This window comes from Labrus bergylta, chromosome 7 (assembly GCF_963930695.1).
Source record: "Labrus bergylta chromosome 7, fLabBer1.1, whole genome shotgun sequence".
Classification (NCBI taxonomy): domain Eukaryota; kingdom Metazoa; phylum Chordata; class Actinopteri; order Labriformes; family Labridae; genus Labrus; species Labrus bergylta.
The window spans coordinates 15,992,713-16,014,799 of record NC_089201.1 but is presented as its reverse complement, the minus strand read 5'-3'; the positions used below and the strand labels follow the sequence as shown (position 1 = coordinate 16,014,799).

The following is a 22,087-nucleotide window of genomic DNA, read 5'->3' as shown; positions in this document are numbered from 1 at the left end:
ACCTGAAGTCCCAAAAAGTGAAAAAAGTTATAATCTTATATTGTGCTCAGAAGATACTAACTTGTGGGCAGAAGATAATAAATGCGTTCGCTCAAGTCAGTATCTTACTTGTGTAATATATATATATATTTCTTTTACTTTTTGGAACTTCAGGGGATCCGTAGAAAGGGGATAATGTTAAATGAAATTAATTAGAAATAGTACATTACATACATTTTTTTAAACACAATATCACCTCTGCTCTTGAACAAATCCAGTACGCATTTTTATTCTCCTGCGCACCAGTTTGGCGCACATTAGTCGTCACGTGTGGAAAAAACTCTCCGCGTGATTCGCTTATCCCGCGCATGCTCCCTACTCATTGTTCCGTAGCATTTTTAGCCAACACGCCATAAGAACAGTGCGGGAAGACGGATAGTAGGGGTTGTTCATTCACTGGATTCTCGAAATTTCATCTCCCCGTCCCCCTTCTGGAGAGCGCATACCCAGTAAACACGGCGTTGTTTGTTCAGCAGTCGCGCAAAAGAGAGTCGTGGTCACCTGATTGGGTCTTTTCTGAGGTTTTATCGGCAGTCTTGTATCTGTGAGCGGCAGACACGCTGATGGCGGTCACTATTGAGGATCTCTATCGAAGCTACGGGATCCTTGCTGATGCAAAGGAAGACCTCAGCCAGGTAAATACAGGACGAATATATCCATTTTGTCCCACCGTTGTTCCTATAATCGTGTTTCTTTGACAGTGAGCATGTTTATATAACTTGTATAACTAAAGCCACCCAACATTGTTGTGATTGCGCTAGGCTAATGTAGCTAACATTAGCTAACGTAACGCTAGTGGATGGTGTGTCGTTGAAACGAGTGACCGTGTTAACTGACGACTGTGGTTGTCGTGGTTACAGCAGCTGTAGTAAACCTAAAGTGTCTCCACTAATGCCTCTCTTTTTAAAAAAAATATTCTTATTAAATAAATATTTAATTTTGATATTGTGACGATGTGTTCGAAAAACTAAACAAAAGAAACATGGGACGCTGTCTGTCTTGAGTCCTGTCGTAACTACGACAACCACGGAGACCCCAGTTAACACGGTCACCGATTAAACCGAAACACTAGGTAGATGTTACTCGACGTCGATTATGTTGAGTTGCTTCAATACTTAACCCCGAAGTGCCACAATAAACAGTCATTCACAGGTCAGTAAACTGGTAGGTGCTACATCTCTGCCAAGGGAAAATCTTGTCTAAATCTAAATGGTCTTGAAATACATTTTTAATCACCCAGTTTGCTTGTACCAGTAACTATAAAGTATTTCTTACTAGGGACTGAGATTTCCAGACATCTGGCTATAAGAAGAGAGTGCTTGCCCTCATTGCAGCTTCACAACATCTTTGTTATGCACTCATTACAAACTTTGCACACCTTCACCTCTCATTGTATCAGTGTGTAGGAACCCCACTCTGACATCCCCCAATTAATACATGTCTCCTATTTGTGTAATTTGGACACGTGTGAGAAAAGCATGTCTCTCAATAACAGACTGTAACTCCAGCATTTCCATCCAAGTGATGGGGCTTATTCAGATTGTAGTTCTGTCCCCACATACGATAGTTAAAGCGCATTCCCAGTGCACGGTGGTGTATTTACACACATGCACTGGACTCTGCATGTTCACAACCGTGAGCTACATGCAGTATTTCTTGGAGTTTTGGACCAAAATACCCTGCACCATATTATATTGTGAGGTTGTGCATGAATCATAATGTGATACTGCTTCTTTGTCTTGACAATGCAATCAATTTCCTCTTTTTCACATTGTAATTCTGCAGCACAAAGATGCATACCAAGTGATCTTGGATGGTGTGAAGGGGGGGGCGAAAGAGAAGCGCCTGGCTGCGCAGTTTATTCCCAAGTTCTTTGGCAACTTTCCGGAATTGGCTGATGCGGCCATTAATGCCCAGCTTGATCTCTGTGAAGATGAGGACGTGTCGGTGAGTATTTTAGAACACGTTTCTGTCGGGGTACCTAACAGACTCTGTGGTGGGTGCAGGCTTTTGTCTTGTCCTTTAAGATCACTCGTTGTAAAAGTGACCTTTCTAGGGGCGATTTAGATTTTCTTTGCTTGACTAAATGGACTCATAATTGTTTCCATACCCTTATTTATTTCATAATATACCCCCCCTTATTGTGAATGTTTACTTGTCTTTGTCCAGATCCGGCGGCAGGCGATCAAGGAGCTCCCTCGGTTTGCGACTGGAGACAACATCCTCAGAGTTGCAGATATTCTCACTCAGCTCCTGCAGACAGGTATCAGATCTCATGTTTTACAGTTCGTCTCGTCTTTATTTTGATGTGATATTATGCTATTATGGATTTATTATCTTGGAAGAATTACTTCTAAAGATCCTGTAATTGTTTGTTCTTTCAGATGATACAGCAGAGTTCAACCAAGTGAACGTGGCACTTATTTCAATCTTCAAGATGGATGCTAGGGGTAAGTGCATGTCAGACAGGTCTTGTTCAGGTCTAAGGAGAAAAATGACTCCATGAAAATGTCTCTGACTCTTATAAGGCCTCCACGGGATATCAAGAATGTCATTTCTCAATATGTCGAGAAAGTTTGTTGTCATATTTGTTGTTTGTGTAGTTAAGGTATTTGGCCTTGTGAAACTAAAGATGTTGCTTGTTTTGAGTATTGTAATAAAAATCTCATCAGCAAATAAGACGCAGTCTGTTTTGGGCAGGTATCCCAGAAAGGAAAAAAAACGTTTAAACTGTCTCCCTGTGTGACAATTTCTATTGTGTTCAGCGAAGTCCACTATGTTCCGTTTGTGTGCAGCTGTGTCGCTCTGGTAGAACCATCTGTTAGAGATGTTAAAAAGTATCTCATCCAGCCTGGTCTGTGACGCTATGAAATGCCAGCACAACTTGCAATCAGCTAGTATACACACTGAACGGGTATGAATTTTCAATTGCATCAGGTTGTCAGCATTTTATTCTGGTATATTGGTTGCACAGGTGTGTAAGATGAGCCTTATTTTTAGATTAAGAAAATAGGTATTAAAAGCAGTCATACACACCAGGTTTTACAGTAAGCGTCTTCCAAACGTCCTTCTATTCAGATATGAGTTTAAAAGACCCCCAGAGTAGTCATCCATCACACCAAGAACATTTAGAAAAAAAATTTAAATCAACAAAATGTACGGCTGTGTCCACAATAATTTATATATATATACTGTATATATTGAAATCATGGACTAAATACCATCTTCTGCGTCTGTGTGTTGTTATGCAGGTACTCTCGGAGGCCTCTTCTCTCAGGTCCTGCAGGGCGAGGACATCGTGCGGGAAAGGGCCATCAAGTTTCTGTCGGCTAAACTGAAGACCCTGCCAGAGGACGTCATGACAAAGGAGGTGGAGGAGTATGTGTTTGCAGAGACAAAGAAGGTGAGCACACGGTGAAGAGTTACTGATCTTTGATCATGGGTGTATACGGTTTAATTCTGACAGGTAATTCAGGTCAAACTGAGAGATTCAATGATAATGTGTTGAGACTAATTCTGGACTGGTAAAACCTGAATGTTCTGCTGAATTATCCATGAAGGTGTTGATGTGATGAGCTTTTAATGTCATACTTTAACTAAATCTTTGTTTCCTCTGTTGCAAAACGCATGTATTTTTGAAATGAACTCTGTCATAAAAAGCTCAAAATATGATGCAGCATTTGATGCGCGTTGACTCGATAAATAAACATGTTGATGCTTCTCCCTCAGGTGTTGGAGGATGTGACGGGAGAGGAGTTTGTGCTGTTGATGCGCGTCGTGTCAGGACTGCGGATCCTGCAGACGGTGAACGGCCGGCAGCAGCTGGTGGAGCTGGTGGTGGAGCAGGCTTTCCTGGAGCAGGCTCTCAACCCAGCCGACCCCGACACTGTTGATCGCCTGCTGCAGTGCACACGCCAGGCCTTGCCCCTGTTCTCGGTGAGTACAACTAACAAACTTAACATCAAACGAGTTAAGCAGAATTTACACTAGAAGATAATCGGGCTGGTTTTGGCAAAGTCCTTCTTTTCTTTTAATGGTTTTTCAGATTATCTGCTCATTTGGTTATGTGGTGTAAGGTGTTTGGAAGGACTTCCCGGATTTCAAAACCATAAATATTACACATTCTAACACGTTCAAATCGTCAACACATCTTTATCTTTATAGTGTTGCCTTTTTCTTTGTGCAAGGAGCTCAAAAATTGTCGCAAATTCTTCCCCCCGGTCGTTGTCTGTCATGTTTGTTTTACTCTTACGGTTGAGTTTGACGGCGAGAGATTCTGTAATATTTCCTGTTTATGAGTCTGAACTCTGGTTGTTGGTGAATGAATCTGTCAGTGTGTGGTGTGCGGTTGGGGTCATATCGCTGGTCTCCACACATTACAGTGACAACACTGCCAAACTTATCATTAAAGTCAGGTGTGGGGTCTCACACATTATCAAAATCTTCAGGCTGTAACCGATCAGATATTGTCTAAACATATTGTAGAAGCAGCTGTTATTCGTCTATTATTTTAAAAATCTCTGCAGCTCTGCATAACAGCTATTTTAAGACTCATCTAAAAGCATCACTGTTCCCTAAAATTAAAGTGTAAACTTGTCCGACTTTGTTCTTTCCTGTCCTTCAGAAAAATGTCCATTCCACACGTTTTGTAACCTACTTCTGTGAACACGTCCTGCCAAACCTCAGCGCCCTGACGAGTCCTGTGGCAGAGCTGGACATTCAGTTGGAGGTGAGTGTTGGTTTAAGTTACTTGTCAGAACGTTAATTAATTTGTACAGCTTGGATTCAAAAAAGACATAAGGGATTAATCATAAGTACAAAATAATCCGATTTCAGAGGCGATACACCGGCTGCTCTTGTGAAAGTGAAAGGTTGTGTGCATAAAATAGGTAAACACACAACCTTCCAGCATAAAACAGTCCTCATCACTCTGTTATGTGCACTCAAATTAACAGTAATTCTTCAGCGTTGTAGATTAAAAAAGACTTGTTTCTCAAACGTGATCTATTCAGCATGAATCAGCACGTCTATCGTTAAGATGCCTGACCAATATGTCCGCCGGTGTGGGGTCTATGCTCCTAACGTCTGACATTTGGTGAGCGGCTGTAGTAAACAAAGTCAGCGTGGCAGCCACCTGTCAGAGGTGTCAGCCAACTGCATGCTGTTAATGGGTCATTAGTCGGCTCCACACAACACTGTTTCTCATTAGCAATGCGCATTACACTGTGTGAGGAGATCTGCTAAGTGTGTGTGTGTGTGTGTGTGTGTGTGTAGGTGCTGAAGCTGCTGGCTGAGATGAGTCCGTTCTGCGGAGACATGGAGAAGCTGGAGAGCAACCTCAACATGCTGTTCACCAAGCTGCTGGTAAGAGAACCTGGAGTCCTGTTGATGGACAGAAAGCAACACTAGTGGATTTATTCTTAGATCAAATACAGACGGGCAGATATATGTACTGTTCTACAATGAAAGAAAGGTAGATATCAACTTTGGGATCATAAAACAATGTGGCAATCATTGTTATGAATTCATTTCAATCAATTTTACGCAGTAGCCTTTGTCGGGAAGTAAATAATGAAGGCCAAATGCTGTAACACCCCAGAATTAGTTTTTCAGAAAACATGAACAAGGCCTTTGAATAAAGATTTTGGGGCTTTTCATGCCTTTTTAGTTTACAGATAGGACACTGGATAGAGTTAGAGGGGGGGGGGGAGCGCCAGCCACGAGTTTCTTGAACCTGGGCCGCCTGTCCGGAGGACTATAGCTTCTGCACATGGGGCCCACACACGAACCACTAGGCCACAGGTGCCCACTAGATAGATATTTTTTAAGTTTCAAAAGATTGCCTATGAGCCTTTAAAAAAAAATAAGAATTTGACAAGTCATGTGAAAATCACAAAAATCTTGAGTGGTGGAATATCTTGGCTCCTGCCAAACCTGCTGTAAATGTTTCATCTGACTCACTGCTGAAGAGTTTGAAGGATTAAAGAAAGGTGCTTCCAGGTGATAAAGTGCTGATTTCAACAAGTTTGTTTGATGCATATGCTCAGATTTATCAGCCTGTTCAGCCACTATAAGGTCCTTTTTTTAAAAAAAAAAATTGATTAAAAACTGCATCAAACTTACAGGGGTAACAAAGGGTTCCCTTTCAAACCTGGTTTACATGTTTTAGATTGAGGACACAACTTGATCTCATGAAGAACCTTTAGTCTTAACTTTTGTACCCATACTCCACCTGTCTCTTTTTTTTACTCTAAGCATCTGAAACGACCGCAGACACAAAGTTGTGTCTTTAATTTTTCTCCCTTTTTCGATTTGTTCAGGAGTACATGCCTCTGCCACCAGAGGAGGTGGAGAACGGAGAGAACCCAGCAAACGAGGAGCCCAAACTGCAGTTCAGCTACGTGGAGTGTCTCCTCTTCGGCTTCCACCAGCTGGGCAAGAAGCTGCCGGACTTCCTCATCGACAAAGTGGACGCTGAGCGCCTCAAAGACTTTAAGATCAGGTGAGGAATGACTCTGAAAGAAGTGTCCCAGAGCTCAGTTAGTGAAGTGAATGTTTACACTGAGGAGTCTTTTCAATTGGCACTGAATGTTCTTGTGTTTGTGTTCATCAGGTTACAGTATTTTGCCAGAGGCCTGCAGGTTTATATCAGACAGCTGCGAGTAGCACTGCAAGGCAAGTCGGGAGACGCTCTGAAGACAGACGAGGTAACGCATCATGTTCATATACGATTGTTTGCAGGAAACCTCTGCATAAAGTCGACAAAAATGCAAACAAATGTTTTCTGCTCTTAAATGTTCTGCTGTTAAATATATGAAATACTAACTCGCCTTTTTTTTTTTTTTTTTTTTTTGCAATTAGAACAAGATCAAAGTGGTGGCCCTGAAGATCACAAATAACATCAACATCCTCATCAAGGTGAGCGGAATCATTAACACTGAGGGAGCAAAGACACTAGGCAGCCTGTCTCGTGATAGAAGTCAACATAACACAATACACACGTACTAGATAAAAAAAAAAAAATAATATTAATAATAACAAAAAAAAAACAACAACAAATTTAAATGTGCACAGGTTGTTTATTATGATGTTTTCGTAGTGGCTTCACAGGCAAGGCTTTGAGTGTTTTAAGGGACGACCCTCATTCATTTAAAACAGCGCTGAAGAAGCTTAAAAACCTCTGAGTATTAAAACAATCTTCTGCAATTACACAAACAGAACCTTGTTGATTTACAAACTGCCAATGGAGACTTACAATTTCACAATCTTTGCAACTTTTTAATTGGGTTCTGGACTTCCTAGCCCTTAACAGCTGCAGCGTATTCAAGATGCTGCGACTAGAAATCTGACTGGGACCAAAAAAATGGAGCACATCACTCCGATTTTAAAATCTCTGCACTCGCTCCCCATTAATTTTAAGAATAGATTTTAAAGTGTTTGCACAATCATTGCACTTCACACGCAATTATTATGTAATCTAATTGCTTCTTCAGTCTCTATAACAAATAATTGTATTCTCATTGATTTGATGAACTCCTATTTTATCAGTATTTGGATATTTTACACTTGTATTTGTGCCTTGCCTTTACTCAATTATTTGATGAAAGTAATGTTTTTTTTTAAATATATCTACTGTAAAACTTCAGATAAAAGCCCATCCCAATTTAAGGCCCAGTCTTTTTTACTAAGCGGATGTTGCTGCACATTTTGTCGATTTAAGGCAGCTCTCAATAAGAGGCCTGTTTGCATTAAATGTTGATGAGTTTGGGCGTCAAAAATATAATAAAGGTGTCTCCCCCTCGTCAGCACAGCAGCAGGTTGGTATGGTTTGGCTGTCTTACACAGCGAGATGAAATACATGATTTGTGATTAAACAAATGTATCAATCTCCTAATTTATTGCACATTAAGACGTTCTCTCTGGAGAAAATGTACAACTTTAAAGTCTTTCTTTGCTGTGCACGAGTTGTGTTTGAAAATAATTAAAGGCCCGTCTCAATGAAAGGAAGGGTCATTTATTAAACTGAAGTAAATAAAAGTCTGGGCTGTTAATTGAAGTTTTATGCTGTTTGTCCTTTTGTTTAATGTGTCACCCTCTTTCCAATTTGTTCCAGGATCTCTTCCATAACCCGCCGTCCTTCAAGAGCACAGTCACTCTGTCCTGGAAACCGGTCCAGAAGGCAGAGGCAGCAGCAGCAGCAGCAGCGTAAGTCTGCTCCCGCTTCTTGTAGCAGACGTCAAGTGATATAGAGACGAAATTCTGGTCTAGCTGTTAGACGCCGACCACACATCAGCTGACAGTGTGTTAATCATCAACTCTTTCTCCGTGTGTTTTCAGACCCAAGCGTCCGTCAGGTGAGGAGATGGGCTCCGGAGGCAGCACAAAAAAACAGATCTCTCCTCAGCACCGGAGGGACGCACGGCAAATCTACAACCCCCCCAGCGGCAAGTACAGCGCCACCATTGGCAATTTTAGCTACGGTGAGGAACACTCGGTGACACCTTTTTTTTTTTTTTTAATTATTTATTCAGTCAAGCATGTTCACCTTTTCTTTTAGATTGTGTTGCACATTAGGGTTGTATTACTGAGTTTTGATGTAGATTATTGACAAGCGATGTTTCAAGCCGACATGCTCTTCCTCAGACTTGAGAGTGAATTAGTGAGTCGCCATTCTGAATATACAAGAAAGAAACGACCCAATAAGGGAGGCTCAGGATTTCATTTTTGTTGTTGTGTTATCAAAGCAGGTATCAATGTCGCCTGATTTTTTTATTTTTTTATTTTTTTAAAATTTTTTTTACTGTTATCACCTCAAAGTTTAAAATAGTGGTATCATATCGGTATATGGATTTATGGTTGAGCAGTTGTATCGCTTAGGGGGCCATAATGTTTAAGCTGGTCATTATTTATCTGCTTAAGGGACAAGACATTGCTGTACAAAAATGATGAGTTTGGGTTGATTTGGAAACCGTGCAATAAGTAGATGCAAAGTTTATCTGTCTGTGTGTTTGCTCCTTCCTCTATTGTGGGCGTCAACTCTAATATTCTCCAGGATAAAATAAAACGACTAACTAACCACAAACCTGTTTGTTTGTTTGTCTGACTCCAGAGCGTGGTGGGTTCAGGGGCGGCCGAGGACGAGGCTTTGGAGCCAGAGGCAACAGGAGCCGAGGCCGGCTCTACTGAGACGCTGCGAAACACATCCACAGTACAGATTGCTCATTGAACTGCATCACATCGAGATCTTTTCCTCCCCAACATGGACTATCGGTCACCTACTCTTCTGTTTTTTTTTTGTTTTTTTTAAAACTGGTCTCCACATCTTTCCACCTTCCAGCCCACTCATCCAGATTTTTTTTTTTTCCACATGTCTTTTTTGGACGGCGGTGTGGGTTCAATTTCCAGTCTTCAGACAGCAGTCTCAGACTTTTTAACATTTGTCTCCGCGTGTTCCTCTTGGCCAAGGCGATAGTTCAAGTAAATCTAAATGTTTTAGTTCCTCCTCTGTAATTTTTTTTTTTTTTAAATATTGTGTATTTTTGTGGAACAAAAGACTGCCAAGTTGTAACTGATGAATATTTTTGTCAGATTGTCGTAGGAAAAGATAAAGATCCTCTCGTTTTGCAACATGTTGATGAATGCATTTCTTTCTACCTTTTTTATTTAATCTTGTTTTCTTTTTTTTTAATAGAGCCTAAGTTGAATTGGATGACTATGCTACTTTGTATGAATCAATGATGTTGTTTCATTGGATTTTTATCATAAACTTGTATGGAAGTATGAACTCTGGTCTTTTTGGAGCATTTTTCAGCCTCGGCCCACAACTCTACACAGTTTCACCTTTTTAGCTTTTTTTTCTCTTTGTAGAATTTTGTATTTCATGTTCAAAACATTTCCTGAACGTTCCTCTCTTCTCCCGGCCTCCTTTAAGTCACTCACCCGTTCATCCTCTCCACTCTCCTGCCTTTCCTTTACACCTCTATCTGTACCAGAGCCGTGTGGACGGAGCTAGTGTTAGCACACAATGTACATTTAGAATACACATACACAAACAAGCCTTTTTTTTTTTTTTTACACATGCTGGTGGTGCAGGCTCTTTTTTGCACGTTAACTAATGCACACATTTTCCTACACACATTACATAAACTTCTGAGAACCTTTTCATTGATTAGATTTAGTCCACTCAAAAAACTCAGACCTGTTGAAAGAAACGGACACTCCAACCAAATCTGTGCGGCATTTCCTGAGCAGGTAGACTTTAACCCCAGCCCTAACTTTATGGAAATCCCCCCATTAAAACATGAACTTCAACCTCAGAATCTAAGTGTTTGAATTCAGTTAATTTTTTAAGATTACGATATCTTTATGTAACTGTAAAAGTACAACAAAATACTGTTGGAGCAAACCTGTAGATGCCTCATTTTGGTAGTGTAACATAAAAATATACATATACTAAAACCTGCAAATTTACTAAATACAAAACTTGCCGAAGGTATACAAAGGTCAACAGTATGTTTATCGTCCCCACAGGGATATTTGTTTGCAGCCGGAAACACACAATACATAAACAACACTAAGAAATAATCCAACTAACATTAGGTGCATAAATACAAAAAACATGAAAGTTCAGCAGAGATGTAGCATCCAGATAAGTGATAAAAGTGGAAGTGCAGTGTGCAATGAGCAAGAAAATTACAGGTGTTTATAAAAATACAAATAAATCAAATACAAAACTAACTACTATTTAAGTCTCCAATCTGTTTTCTAATAGAGCTGAACCTTAGGCAGAGATTCCTTGTTAGATTGAAAAGGTAAATGTCACTTTTCTTAACATCATTTGTTTTTTGGGGGTTTTTCAAGAAGTGGGTTTTGTGTCAATCCGTCAAAGTCAATAAATCAAAAATAGAAAATAAACACAAGTGTATCCAGTGTCAAAGTTATGGGATCACTTCATGCCTAGATCCAAGTCAAATCCAAATCCTGAAGTTACTTTAGTGACTTTTATTTGTTTAGCATTACCTCTCAATCACATCAGGCTGTTGTTGTTACTCATTCGGCGCCAGATCTTATTCATTCTTCTTGTGCAAAAATAAATAAATAAAAAGGGTACAAATCCGGCTCTCATAAAGATAGAAAAGACACACACACACACATACAGAGAGAGAGAGAGAGAGAGAACGCGCTCTCAGTGGGTGCTACAGATCTGCATGTGGAGACACGTGTGCGCTGCTGTGTGTAGGTGGATGCTCTGGAGGAGGAGGGGTGCTCAGACTCTCAGTTTTCTGAATCGACTCTGTGGCAGAATTTTACAGAGACATGTCTGGCTAAAACTAAACCTCCATTAACAATTGACATAAAGGTAACATATCATTAAGTGACACAAATGCAGCCAGAGTACGCTTTTTTGATGTTGCGACGTTAATACGAGAATTACGGTAATGCAGCAAATATTTTTTTTGTTTAATCATCCCCTTAAGGAAGATCATCATCTTTTTCTGCTGAGAAAGATGTTAACTAAGATGTCCTAAGTGCAAAATAAATCAACAAAAATACAATTTAAAATGGCAGAAATGTCTCTTAAACTAGCTCATGAGTGTAGCATTAAAGGCACGGGATTAACTTGAAACATTTCAGAGTTTTAAGCGCACACTGTTGAACATTTCTGCACCTTTATCGCTGGAAACAGCAGGAAAAAACAACAATTTCCGTCAGTGTATTTCATCATGTTTTGACAGTGTCTCCCCTCTAGAGGGCGATCGAGACCAGGGTTTTCCTCGCAGAGCAACCAAATCTATTTTTATCCCCAACCCAACGAGTCACTTAAAGCTTTCATGATGTCTTTTTGTCTCTCTTTGTTTTTCTGCTTGGGCTAAGCGGTGTGAATGAGCACTGCGGTCCGGAGAACAAAAAAATAATGATGATGATGATGATAATAATAATAATAATAGTAATAATAATATTAATATGTCCTCCTTAATTCATCAACCGGGACGAAAATAGTGATAATTGACCTGCTTTGTTTGTCAGATACTATTCACATACCATCATCAGTCAGTACACCGTTTGTTTAAAGCTAAAACGCCACCAAACAGATTTAAAATTGGAGGCAAAACTCGTGTATTTAAGTGTATATTCATGTGAGAACAGTCATAAAAGCTTCTGTGACTCATTTTATTGTTGCAAACTCATCTTTACACTGCATACGTGTACTCTGTTTTAGTTTTGTGTTTCTAATTTCTCCCCTTTTTCGTTCAGATACTGTACATATTTTGGCACAGGCTCCATGGTGCGTTTAAGGTCTTGGTTTCAGTTCTCGTTTCAGGACAGTAGAGGGCGGTATGCAACCAAGATAAACCCTCTCGTCATTGATCGTGACCAGGTATTTCCCAAACCAGCCCGCCAGCAAGCCAACCAACCAACCAGTCATCCAGCCAGTCAGTCAGCGAGTCAGCCTATGCATGGCACATGCGTTTGCACACACACACACACACACACACACACGGAGCTGAAAATAATCAAGTGGTGGAGGAGGAGGAGTGGGCGGCAGCAGCGGGAGAAGAAGCGAAGACGACCCTCAGTGAGAGAAAGAGGAGGGAGGAGCGACTGTACGAGTCCATGTGAGAGAAGAAGTGAAGGTAAAGAAGGTAAATCAATAGTCCTGAAGCACCTGGTGGAAGTCGATGGGTTTTCCTCACTTTGTTATCAACCTTTGAGGGTGGAGTGGGTGGTGGTGATAATAAATAAGGCCTTCTTACTGTAGCCCAACAGCCCACTCCTGAAAACGCACTTTATCTATACATTTAAAGATGCTCAATTAGATTTTGAATAGTCAAAAGGTTTCAGAAAAGACTATAATCGTGTCTGAGTTCAGGCCAAACTATTGTAATTGTACACGGTGCGTTCACGTGTAAGCCTACTCTGGTTCTTCTTGTCGTGTGTTGCGTTTAGGGCTGCTATTTAAGTTGGAAAGAACAACAGAATGCCACAGAGAACATTCATCCAAGATATATGTCCTGAAAAGAGGATGCTGAGTTTAGGCAACATGAACATTTTAAAGCTAAACTACCACCATCCCGATTCTGTGTGATCCATATTTGATCTACAGCACTTTTCAGGGATTACACATTTAATATGAAGTTCTTGTTCCCATTCATACACATTCATACGCCGCCGCTAAAGCAGTGGGAGCAACTCTGGGTTAAGTGTCTTGCTCAAGGACACATCAGGACACCCCCCCCCCCCCAACAAATTCCCTACAGTATCTAGAAGAAGTTGGTGTTAGGAGAGAGAAAATCTCGAGAATTTCTTGAGTGTTGGCAAGTGGAGCTCAAATGGGAGCTCTCCATGGTGCTGAAAATCTACTTCAACTGGCATCCCTTACCCAAAATGCATCTAAGGAGAGCTTTGCTTAACAAAAACCTAAATGCAAATACATTTAATTGAAGTGTAGAAGTTCTACTTTCCTTTTGAAAACACAAGAGTTTTAATGTGGCGTTTACTCAACACTGGTGCTTCAGGTGTGAGTTTAAGATCCCTATATTACCAGGTCTGTACAGGTAGACATTATAAAGACTTGATAGATGATGATTTAAGATGTGTGGAAATCTCTTTAGCGTGTCTTGTTGACTTCGTAAAGGTCAGCTACTCACAAAAGTCCTTAGAGGCGTCCAACACGATCAGCATGTTTCTGTTTAAGCATTTATTTATCACCAATTCAAACACTTCCTATCGCCCTTCACTCGTGGATTCTTTTATTTTGGTGGCCACTTTTATCAGTGGCAAATAAAAAAAAAATCTGTCGTGAAAAGGGATTTTTTATTTCTTCCCGTTTTATAGAAAGAAAAAAAAAACACCCTGCACCGTCCGCCCCCTCATGTACAATGCTGGGAATAGTAACAGCACTGTGAGGCTGGGCTAAATATAGCAGCCAGTGAGTGTTAACATGTCAACTTCAGCAGGAGTGCAGGGAAGCGGCTGCTGCACGTGTGATCGCCGTGGATGTACACACTATCGCTATAAATACCGAGCAGCCTACACTTTGCTGCTGGATATGAGTATAGCTCTGAAGACCGTATTTAAAAAATTCCTCCTCTTGCACGATAAGAAAGAAAAAAGGTGCAAGGAAATATGCGCGCTCGTGTCGCCTAGAGGACACTTTGATCACAACAAAATAAAATATTTGAAGATTTTACCTCCTCGCCTCGCCAAAGGCAGAAACAACACCAAATGTAACTCAGTTATCATAACAAGTTCATCTTAAAATGACAAAAAAATAGTGATTAAACAGATTCCGTCCCGTTAGACAGCAGCATCATGTGTCATTCACCCTATGGATATTTACACGACTCAGTTGACCATATTTTTTTTTTTGAATGTGAGAGTGGATGTGTGTGGATGACAGATTTCGTGAAGGGGAGGGGTGTATTTTATTTATATCACGGCCGCCTTTCAGAAATAGAAGACAGTCTTTAAAAAAAAAAAAAAAAAAACAGACCTCATGAGTTCTCCTCAATCAAAGACGCTTGTGCAGCAAACCGTGCATTTATTTGTGATGGAAGGAGACTTAAAACACCCCCCCCCCCTTCCTGGACGACTCCTCCAGCTTTCAACTCCACCCCTCCCCCTTACCAACCACAACTGTGTTACGTAATATAGCATGTGAATGTCAAGAGACAGAACGAGTCGTGGAGAGAGAAAGAGAGGAAGAGGAGGGAGGGGGTGTTATTTGGTCTGTAGAGCTCCCAAAAATCATACCCAGGGAACACAGTGTACACTACTGTCCCCTTAGACTTATACCAACACCCCCCCCCCCCCCATTGTGCGCACGCGCAAACACGCACACACGAGTTGGTGATTCCAACTGTGAAGAGGGACGCACAAAAAAAAATCACAAAAAAACAGGTGGCTTCCCACATTCATCCCATTTCACCTCCATTCACAAACTCTGCGGGAGGAATTGTGTGAATGAGTGAGTGGGAAAGTGATGAATGGATGAATGAATGACTGCACGTTATGATTGAATGAAGAAGCTGGTGTCCCTCTCAGTGGGGTTTCTTTCTCTCTTTTTTTTTTTTCCTGTAGAGGGAAGTACAGCTGAACGCGCAATAACCAGGCATGGAGAGCAAACACATACAGTACACATATTAAAGGTGGGTGGGGGGGGGGTTTATGCGCATGCGCGTGCTTGCTTGTGGGTACATGTGACAAAGCCGTTCATAAATATTCAGGCTCGATTCATGCGGATTCTTCTCTTGACGTGGTTTATTGTGTGCAGCAGAGCTCCCAACCGAGCATGTGATGCTAAGGATGGTTGGTGTTGTGTGTAGGGAGGGTAGTGTAGAGAGAGAGAGAGAGAGAGAGAGAGAGAGAGTGTGTGTGTGTGTGGAGGGATGGATGAGGAGGAGGGGGGGGGGCTTCTATAAATAGCACAATAGCTCTGCTTCCATTGACATCATTTAGGCAGGAGAGATGGAAAAATAAATAGGGGGAGGGGAGGGAGGAGAGCGCAGGGTTTCTTAATCTGGGCCTCAAATTCAAACAAAACCTGTCCAGCCATCCCTCTGTACACACTCCATACAAAATGGTTCCAGCTAGTACACCTGGAGAGGGTTCCCGTGGACCTGGAGTCTATCGTTTCAAACCTCTATTAGTTTTTCTTTTTTTTCCCCCCCCATTAACCTTATACAGGAAATAGAAAAACTAGGGGACATGTAAATATAAGTGTTAAATGCTCCCACAGGGATCTGAAGTTCATCCATATTTCAAATAGTTGCCACATTCAAAAGTATTATGATTTACATTTACATTACCTTACTGAATAAAATAATCACTTAAAACGAAGACAACAAGCTGACAAGAGTGTCATTAACATGAGACTACTGATTACTAGCTTACCAGTTTGAATTTATTTTAGTTAACGACTATAACACTTCTAGATAGTGAGCCAATTTCTGAATGTATTATGGTATTTTAAATAATGGCAAAGGTGGCTTTACATAAGGTTGATGGAAATTAGCTTTAAACCTTGTCTAGTACAATGCTTTAAATGGCAGCATTTATATTTAATGTTGCACTTTGCCCCTTTTACAATGAAAAAAAAAAAAAACGGTTTGATTGTATTGACGACATATGCAGAATGTCTAGTGGTGATTTGGCCTTTTCAACTTGTGAAAGACCAAAACCAGAGTGTAACCGGCCACATGCAGGTCATGTGGAGAACGGTTCACATGCAGAAACCAAAGAGATTTTCAATGTCCAGACATAAATAAAACACCGTTTTTTTTTGTTTGTTTATTGAATACTTTGGCTAAAAATGAATGATTAATGGTCTTCATGTCCTTGTAGCATGTCCTGAGTCCCTGTTGTTAAAAACAAACATCCATATTCCCCGGTGCCCCCCTGTCCTATACCTGCCTATATACACCTCATCCAGAGCAAAACTGCCCCCTCTATCAGAATAAAAGCATAAATAAACTCTAAAATATTAAAAATAATTTCACTTATGATATCAAACTAAACCACCATCTTCCTTGCACAATATAGCATCAGATATATCTGTTTCTGTTTGATGCATTTGGAGGTCGTTTGCTAACAACTAAAAATTATAATAAAAGAAAGATTTTAGTTTTAGGGCCAAGAAAGAATGTGTCAACATTTCAGGTCCTTGTGAGGCTACTTGAGTTTGTCTTGCCATGTATGTGAACTGCAAATTGGTGTAAATAAATGACCACATTTTCGGGTGTCTGAATCTCCTCCCTCTGCCTCGTTGCCTACGACATGAAACCGTTCCCAAGGTCAGTGTAACATAGTCGTGATGTCTCCATACGTACAGCTACACGCTGGGAAAGGCAACAATAATCCCTCTGTTTTCAGTTTGTATGCACTACTGGGGCCCGATGGTAAACATCAGACCAAAACACCCTCTGTTTCCTAGAAAGAAGCAGCCTGTAAGTCAGAATGGAAACCCACGAGGCAGATGGGAGGGGACATCAAACAAATTAAAAGGACCTGTGTGTATACAACGACACACACACTAATACACACAGACTCTTGAGTGCAGACCAAGTGGAAAAGACAGGGGTTATGATACAGCAAAGACAAACGTTTAAGAGGGTTTACTATTGTCTTGACATGCTTTAAAAAAAAGGACAAGGTGGAGGGTTTAAAGCTCAGCTGGCTGTATAGGTGGGAGATACGTTTTCATGTTTTTATCATGTATAACATTTCTGCTCTAACAGGCTGTGTGCCTTGTGTGTTTATGTTATTATGGAGGAGGAAAGGAGGACACACACTGTTTTTCCATGGTCAGAGTGTCTTAGTCACACCCAGGATCTCTGTCGCTCGTACTCTGTCGTCAGCTTTGGCACTGACCCCTGAATGCTGCGTGACTTCCATCGGTGCTGATGACGTCCTCTATGATACATTTCTCCCCATGTTGGTCCCCACCCCACCTTTTTTTCCTTCTATTACACATCTCAGAGTCCCAAAGCGTGTACCTGCAACAACACTGGTTCTTATTGTTCCCTTTCCCCCTCAAATATATTGTTATTGATTTCTGTGAGAAAACTTTATTTTTTTAAACCTTCATTCACAGAGGTCAGCGCCAACAACAGAGCCTCCTTGAAGTTCCAGGACTCAGTCAAGGTTGCTCCAAGGCGACTCAAGGCCAGACGTTTCGCTTGAACCCTGGATAGACACCCAGTTGGACTAGTCCCGGTTGGACCAGCCACCTTAGTGTCACAAAAACCTGAGCAGGTTAGTGGTATATTCATGTGTTTGGAGCATCTTTCCGCTTTGTTGTTGATCACACACTCCCCTACCTCGTCCAAAACAACACTCACACCCTTTTTTTGTGTCTGTTTGGCACAACATTTTCACAGCAAAAAAAACCTGAAAGGTGTAGTGCTAGATAGCAACCAGACGGGAGATACAACTTCCTACGACATATGAAATGTGTTTCTCAATTCAAGAGGATGAATCATAAGGTCTAATTCAGTCCTAATGGAGAAGTATTTTTTGCTACAGTCACTCCGCCTGCTGCTCCCCCTCCCTGCTTCTATTTATCTCCTTTGCTCTTCTTCACTCTTGTATTTCCTTATCTCCTTGGATATTACACATAGAAACACAATCTCACTTTCTTTCTGCAAGCCTTGAAAAACACTTGTGACTTAACCAAGGGTAACACTTAACCAAGGTTTTAAACAACCAGCTTGACAATTCAGAATCGGGGGGGGGGGGGGGGGGATCTAAACTTGTAGCTGTGCATGAATCAATAACAATGTATGTCTCGGAGAAAAGTGTCCTTGGCTGCTGATAATGATCTTCATATATTGTGGGAGCTCATAAAAGCCACTTGGGGCTTTTTTTTTTTTTTTTTTTTAAAGTCTCCTTTTTAATATATATTTTTTTACATAGATTTTATAAATCTTGGCCAAGCTGTTCAATAAAGTTTGTGTATTTAAAATTGATATTTGCAACTATTTAAAAAATCCAATAGGATTTATGTGTGTGTGCTGAATATGAGGATTCCCTCATTTCTGTCTCCTTTAAGCTACAAACTAACCTCATTTGGAGATGTATGGTTTACTGTGGTTATAATTTCCATAATACCCCCTCTGGCTGGCCTAAAAAAACTTGTAGATTGCAGTTTTGTAGTGTTTCTGGTGAATTTATTGCCACTTTTGCTCCGTTATGCTCATGATCAATTAGCAGTCACGATATTTTCCTGGGCAGCAAATGAGTCAGAGGCCTGTCAAAAAATAATAGCAGTAACAGAGTTTTACAGAGGCCGCTCCTCGGAACATTTGTCAAATAATTGCTTTAACAACACAGTGTAATGGCTCTGCAGAGACTCAGATTGAACTCAGACGCACGACTCACAGATAGACAGTTAAAACGTTCACATTTTACTAGTTAAGCTGATGAACGAGCTCACTTTTCCAACGCGGTAAGACGGAGATGAATGATGAATGGACTTGAGCTTATATACCGCTTTTCTAGTCTTCTGACTACTCAAAGCGCTTTTTACACCGCAGGTCACACCTACACATTCACACACTGATGGCAGAGGCTGCTATGTTAAGTGACCATCAGAAGTAACTAATCCTGTTCATACACATTCATAGGAAGCGGCAGCAATTCGGGGTTAAGCGTCTTGCCCAAGGACACATTGGACATGTTGCTGCACGAGCTGGGGATCGAACCCTCGACCTTCCGGTTGATAGACGCCGTTTGACCATATTCATACGGTGACATTTTCCCTTTCGCTTCAAGTTTAAACACATTTAATAACCTGATAACTATTGTCAGACAACAAGCTTAGCGTTCATTCAGTCTCCATAATGTGCTCAAATGACACAAAAAGGAACAACTTAATCCTAGCTAACCAAGTTGTTGCTAGGAAACCAACCGAAAGTTAGCTAGGAAGTAGCTAGCTAGGCTATAGAAAGTGGCTGGAAAGATTATAGGCTACTGCCGCTGTCTGTATAAATGACACAAATAGAAACATTTGATTTCCTAGCTAACCTAGTTTTAGCTTGGAAACTAAAATTAAGCTAAGTTGTGGTTTAATGCTAACATTATCTGTCATGATAACATTATCGTTTAGCTTGTCATAAAACAGACTTAAATGAATGCTGATACCTCTTTATGACTTGCAAAAAGCAAACAAGACCCTCACCATGAAGCTAGGAAGCGGCTGACAGCTTTGTCATAGGCTATATAGACACACACATAATACTAGCTTGGATTTATATAGCGCCTTTCAAGAAACCCAAGGACGCTTATCAGTAGTAAAAAGGGGGCAGTAGTAGGAGACAAAAAAAGGAATAAACACCAACAAATAAATAAAACAAAACAAACAAATTACTATTTTTTTTAATGTCACATATCATCCTAATTTTCATCAAATTTTAAAAAAAGTTTCAGAGCTCCTCAAAACATGTGTGTGAAGTTTCTTGTTCTAAATCCACTCTGATCCTGTATTTGATCATGCCTATAAACCCCTCTATTTCAGCCCTGCTCAGAACAGGCTGTTTCTGTGTCTGTAGCTTTAAATGTAAATGAGCTGTGTCTTACCACGCCCCTCTCTCGAAGGGCTTGAGTGGCTTGGGCTTTCTCGCTCCATGTCTTATTGTTTACAGTGTGAAGGCAGACTCAGAGGGCAGAACAAACACCTAGCTGTGGGAGTGTCACCCACCTGGGGGAGGGGTTACTGCCCTTTGTGATGTCATGAAGGGAAAATCTCCAAACGGCCTGTTTGAGCACACATTGTCTGAAAAGTGGAGCAGGCAGAAGACGGAGAGGATGAACTTTTCTCATCATTGGGGGGTTTGTAGACAGACTAGGGACACATATTAGTATTAGAGAAACATGGTGAAGTGGATTTTACATATTATTTGAATTTTAATTGTTTAATAACATGACACACATATCATATCATGGGATAAGCGTTACATCGTCCTTACTGCTGTCCCAGCATGACTACATGCACATACAAAACTTTCAAAACACAACAAAAACAAACACTCACAAAGGACAAAAACACACAAAAGGTAGAATTTCTAAAGGGGGAAAGTACTTAAATAAATAAGTAAGAGGTCCATGAGCATAAAAGCTCAGTCTACTCCAACACATATTATTAATGACCACTCACTACCAATTCTTTCCTTTCGAACCTAATGTTAGTTTTAGGACGTTGTTGAATGCTGATATTATTTGTTGTTTTATAACATGACCATATGAAGTGGTGGTTAACTAAAACACACACCTGAAGACTTCTTAACCTTAAGCTTGAATGCTAATGTTAGATGTCTAACAGCAGCTATTGGATTATCAAATATGTTGTTTTGCTTTTGGATATGGACCAATTTGCCTCTTCAGTTTACATGAGTTGTCCTTTCAGTTCGTCATTAATGCAGAAATAATCTTAGTTACTCTAAATGTTTTTAAATCCTGAGCAAGAAGTCTTGAATCCAGGCTTTCTGTATGCAAATATATTAGCTGATAATAATATTCATTAGGCCAGTGGTTCACAAAGTGAGGGTCAGAACCCACAGGGGGGTTTCAAATACCTTTCAAAAACAGATTACAATTTTTAAATGTTTTGAACTTGCATATTTTACTCATGATTGTGCACAAAATTTATTCCATTTAAAATAAAACCATAGTGGTTAAGTGAGATTTGTGCTGAAATAAAAGTGATATAAAAACAATCCCTAAATTGTAAGTTTGCAAACTGCCACTGTCCGCTTCATTTAATAAATAAAAATTGCTCAAAGAATCATTGAATGAATATAATTTCTTGTGTTGTACTGTTGTAAAGCCCGTGTTTGGATCGGCCTATTAGTGTGCGTGCTTTAATCACCTCCAAGGATGGTGGGGGTCCCCCATCTCTAGCCCTGTTACTTTGAGGGTCATGGGATGAAAAGTTTGGTAACCTCTGCTTCAGGCAATATGTACTTTATGTGTTTGATTGTTTTTGTTGTTGAATCTATGTGTTGCTGTTATTCTTTGTCAGGTCTCCCCTGAAGAGATCTCAATCGGACTAACCTGGTTAAGAAATCTATAATTAATAAAAACACAAAGTTCAAACTAAAATACGGCGATATAACAGTACAACAGTCGTTTAGCTTTTCAGCTTGAGCATGACAGCAGAGGAACAATGGGCTATGAAGCGACAAGCTGACAGGATGTGAATAGGAAAGCACAGGGATATTTATTGCAGAATGGCAGATGAGGTCAGGTAAGAATGGTGGGAATGTGGACATAAGGATGTGCAAGTTAGTAGTTGCTAATGTCCCCCCCCCCCTAGTGTAGTTGTGTTAATAATTAAAAAAAACAACAACAAAAAAGTAATAATCTTGAGGTTTTCCTGCTCCAAATGACATTTCAGCACCATGGACAGCTTAAGAATACTATTATCCATTTGAATAATCAACATCTACAGAAAGATACCATGAGGGTATTTTCAGTCTTAAAGACACATAAAAAAAAGAAAGTAACCTCATTCTTATATCTCATTATAAAAGTTATCTGCTACATTTGATAC

General features: G+C 40.4%; 1 protein-coding gene across 1 annotated transcript; it reads left to right on the top strand.

Annotated features, from left to right (window-relative positions):
* Positions 1–376: 376 nt before the first annotated feature.
* Positions 377–9,823, top strand: api5 (apoptosis inhibitor 5). The gene is made up of 14 exons (XM_065956876.1): positions 377–674; positions 1,825–1,986; positions 2,209–2,302; positions 2,424–2,489; positions 3,291–3,442; positions 3,769–3,975; positions 4,664–4,768; positions 5,314–5,403; positions 6,360–6,541; positions 6,653–6,746; positions 6,901–6,957; positions 8,153–8,244; positions 8,377–8,519; positions 9,149–9,823. The coding sequence occupies exons 1-14, from the start codon at positions 603–605 to the stop codon at positions 9,223–9,225; spliced, it is 1,593 nt and encodes a 530-aa protein (XP_065812948.1). The 5' UTR covers positions 377–602; the 3' UTR covers positions 9,226–9,823.
* Positions 9,824–22,087: the final 12,264 nt, after the last annotated feature.

Excerpts from the sequence above, each read along its gene's own strand:
- api5 (XM_065956876.1), top strand. The coding sequence starts at position 603 with ATGGCGGTCACTATTGAGGATCTCTATCGAAGCTACGGGATCCTTGCT. Across the intron at positions 675-1,824 it reads CAAAGGAAGACCTCAGCCAG|CACAAAGATGCATACCAAGT; the intron begins GTAAATACAGGA and ends GTAATTCTGCAG. Across the intron at positions 5,404-6,359 it reads TGCTGTTCACCAAGCTGCTG|GAGTACATGCCTCTGCCACC; the intron begins GTAAGAGAACCT and ends CGATTTGTTCAG.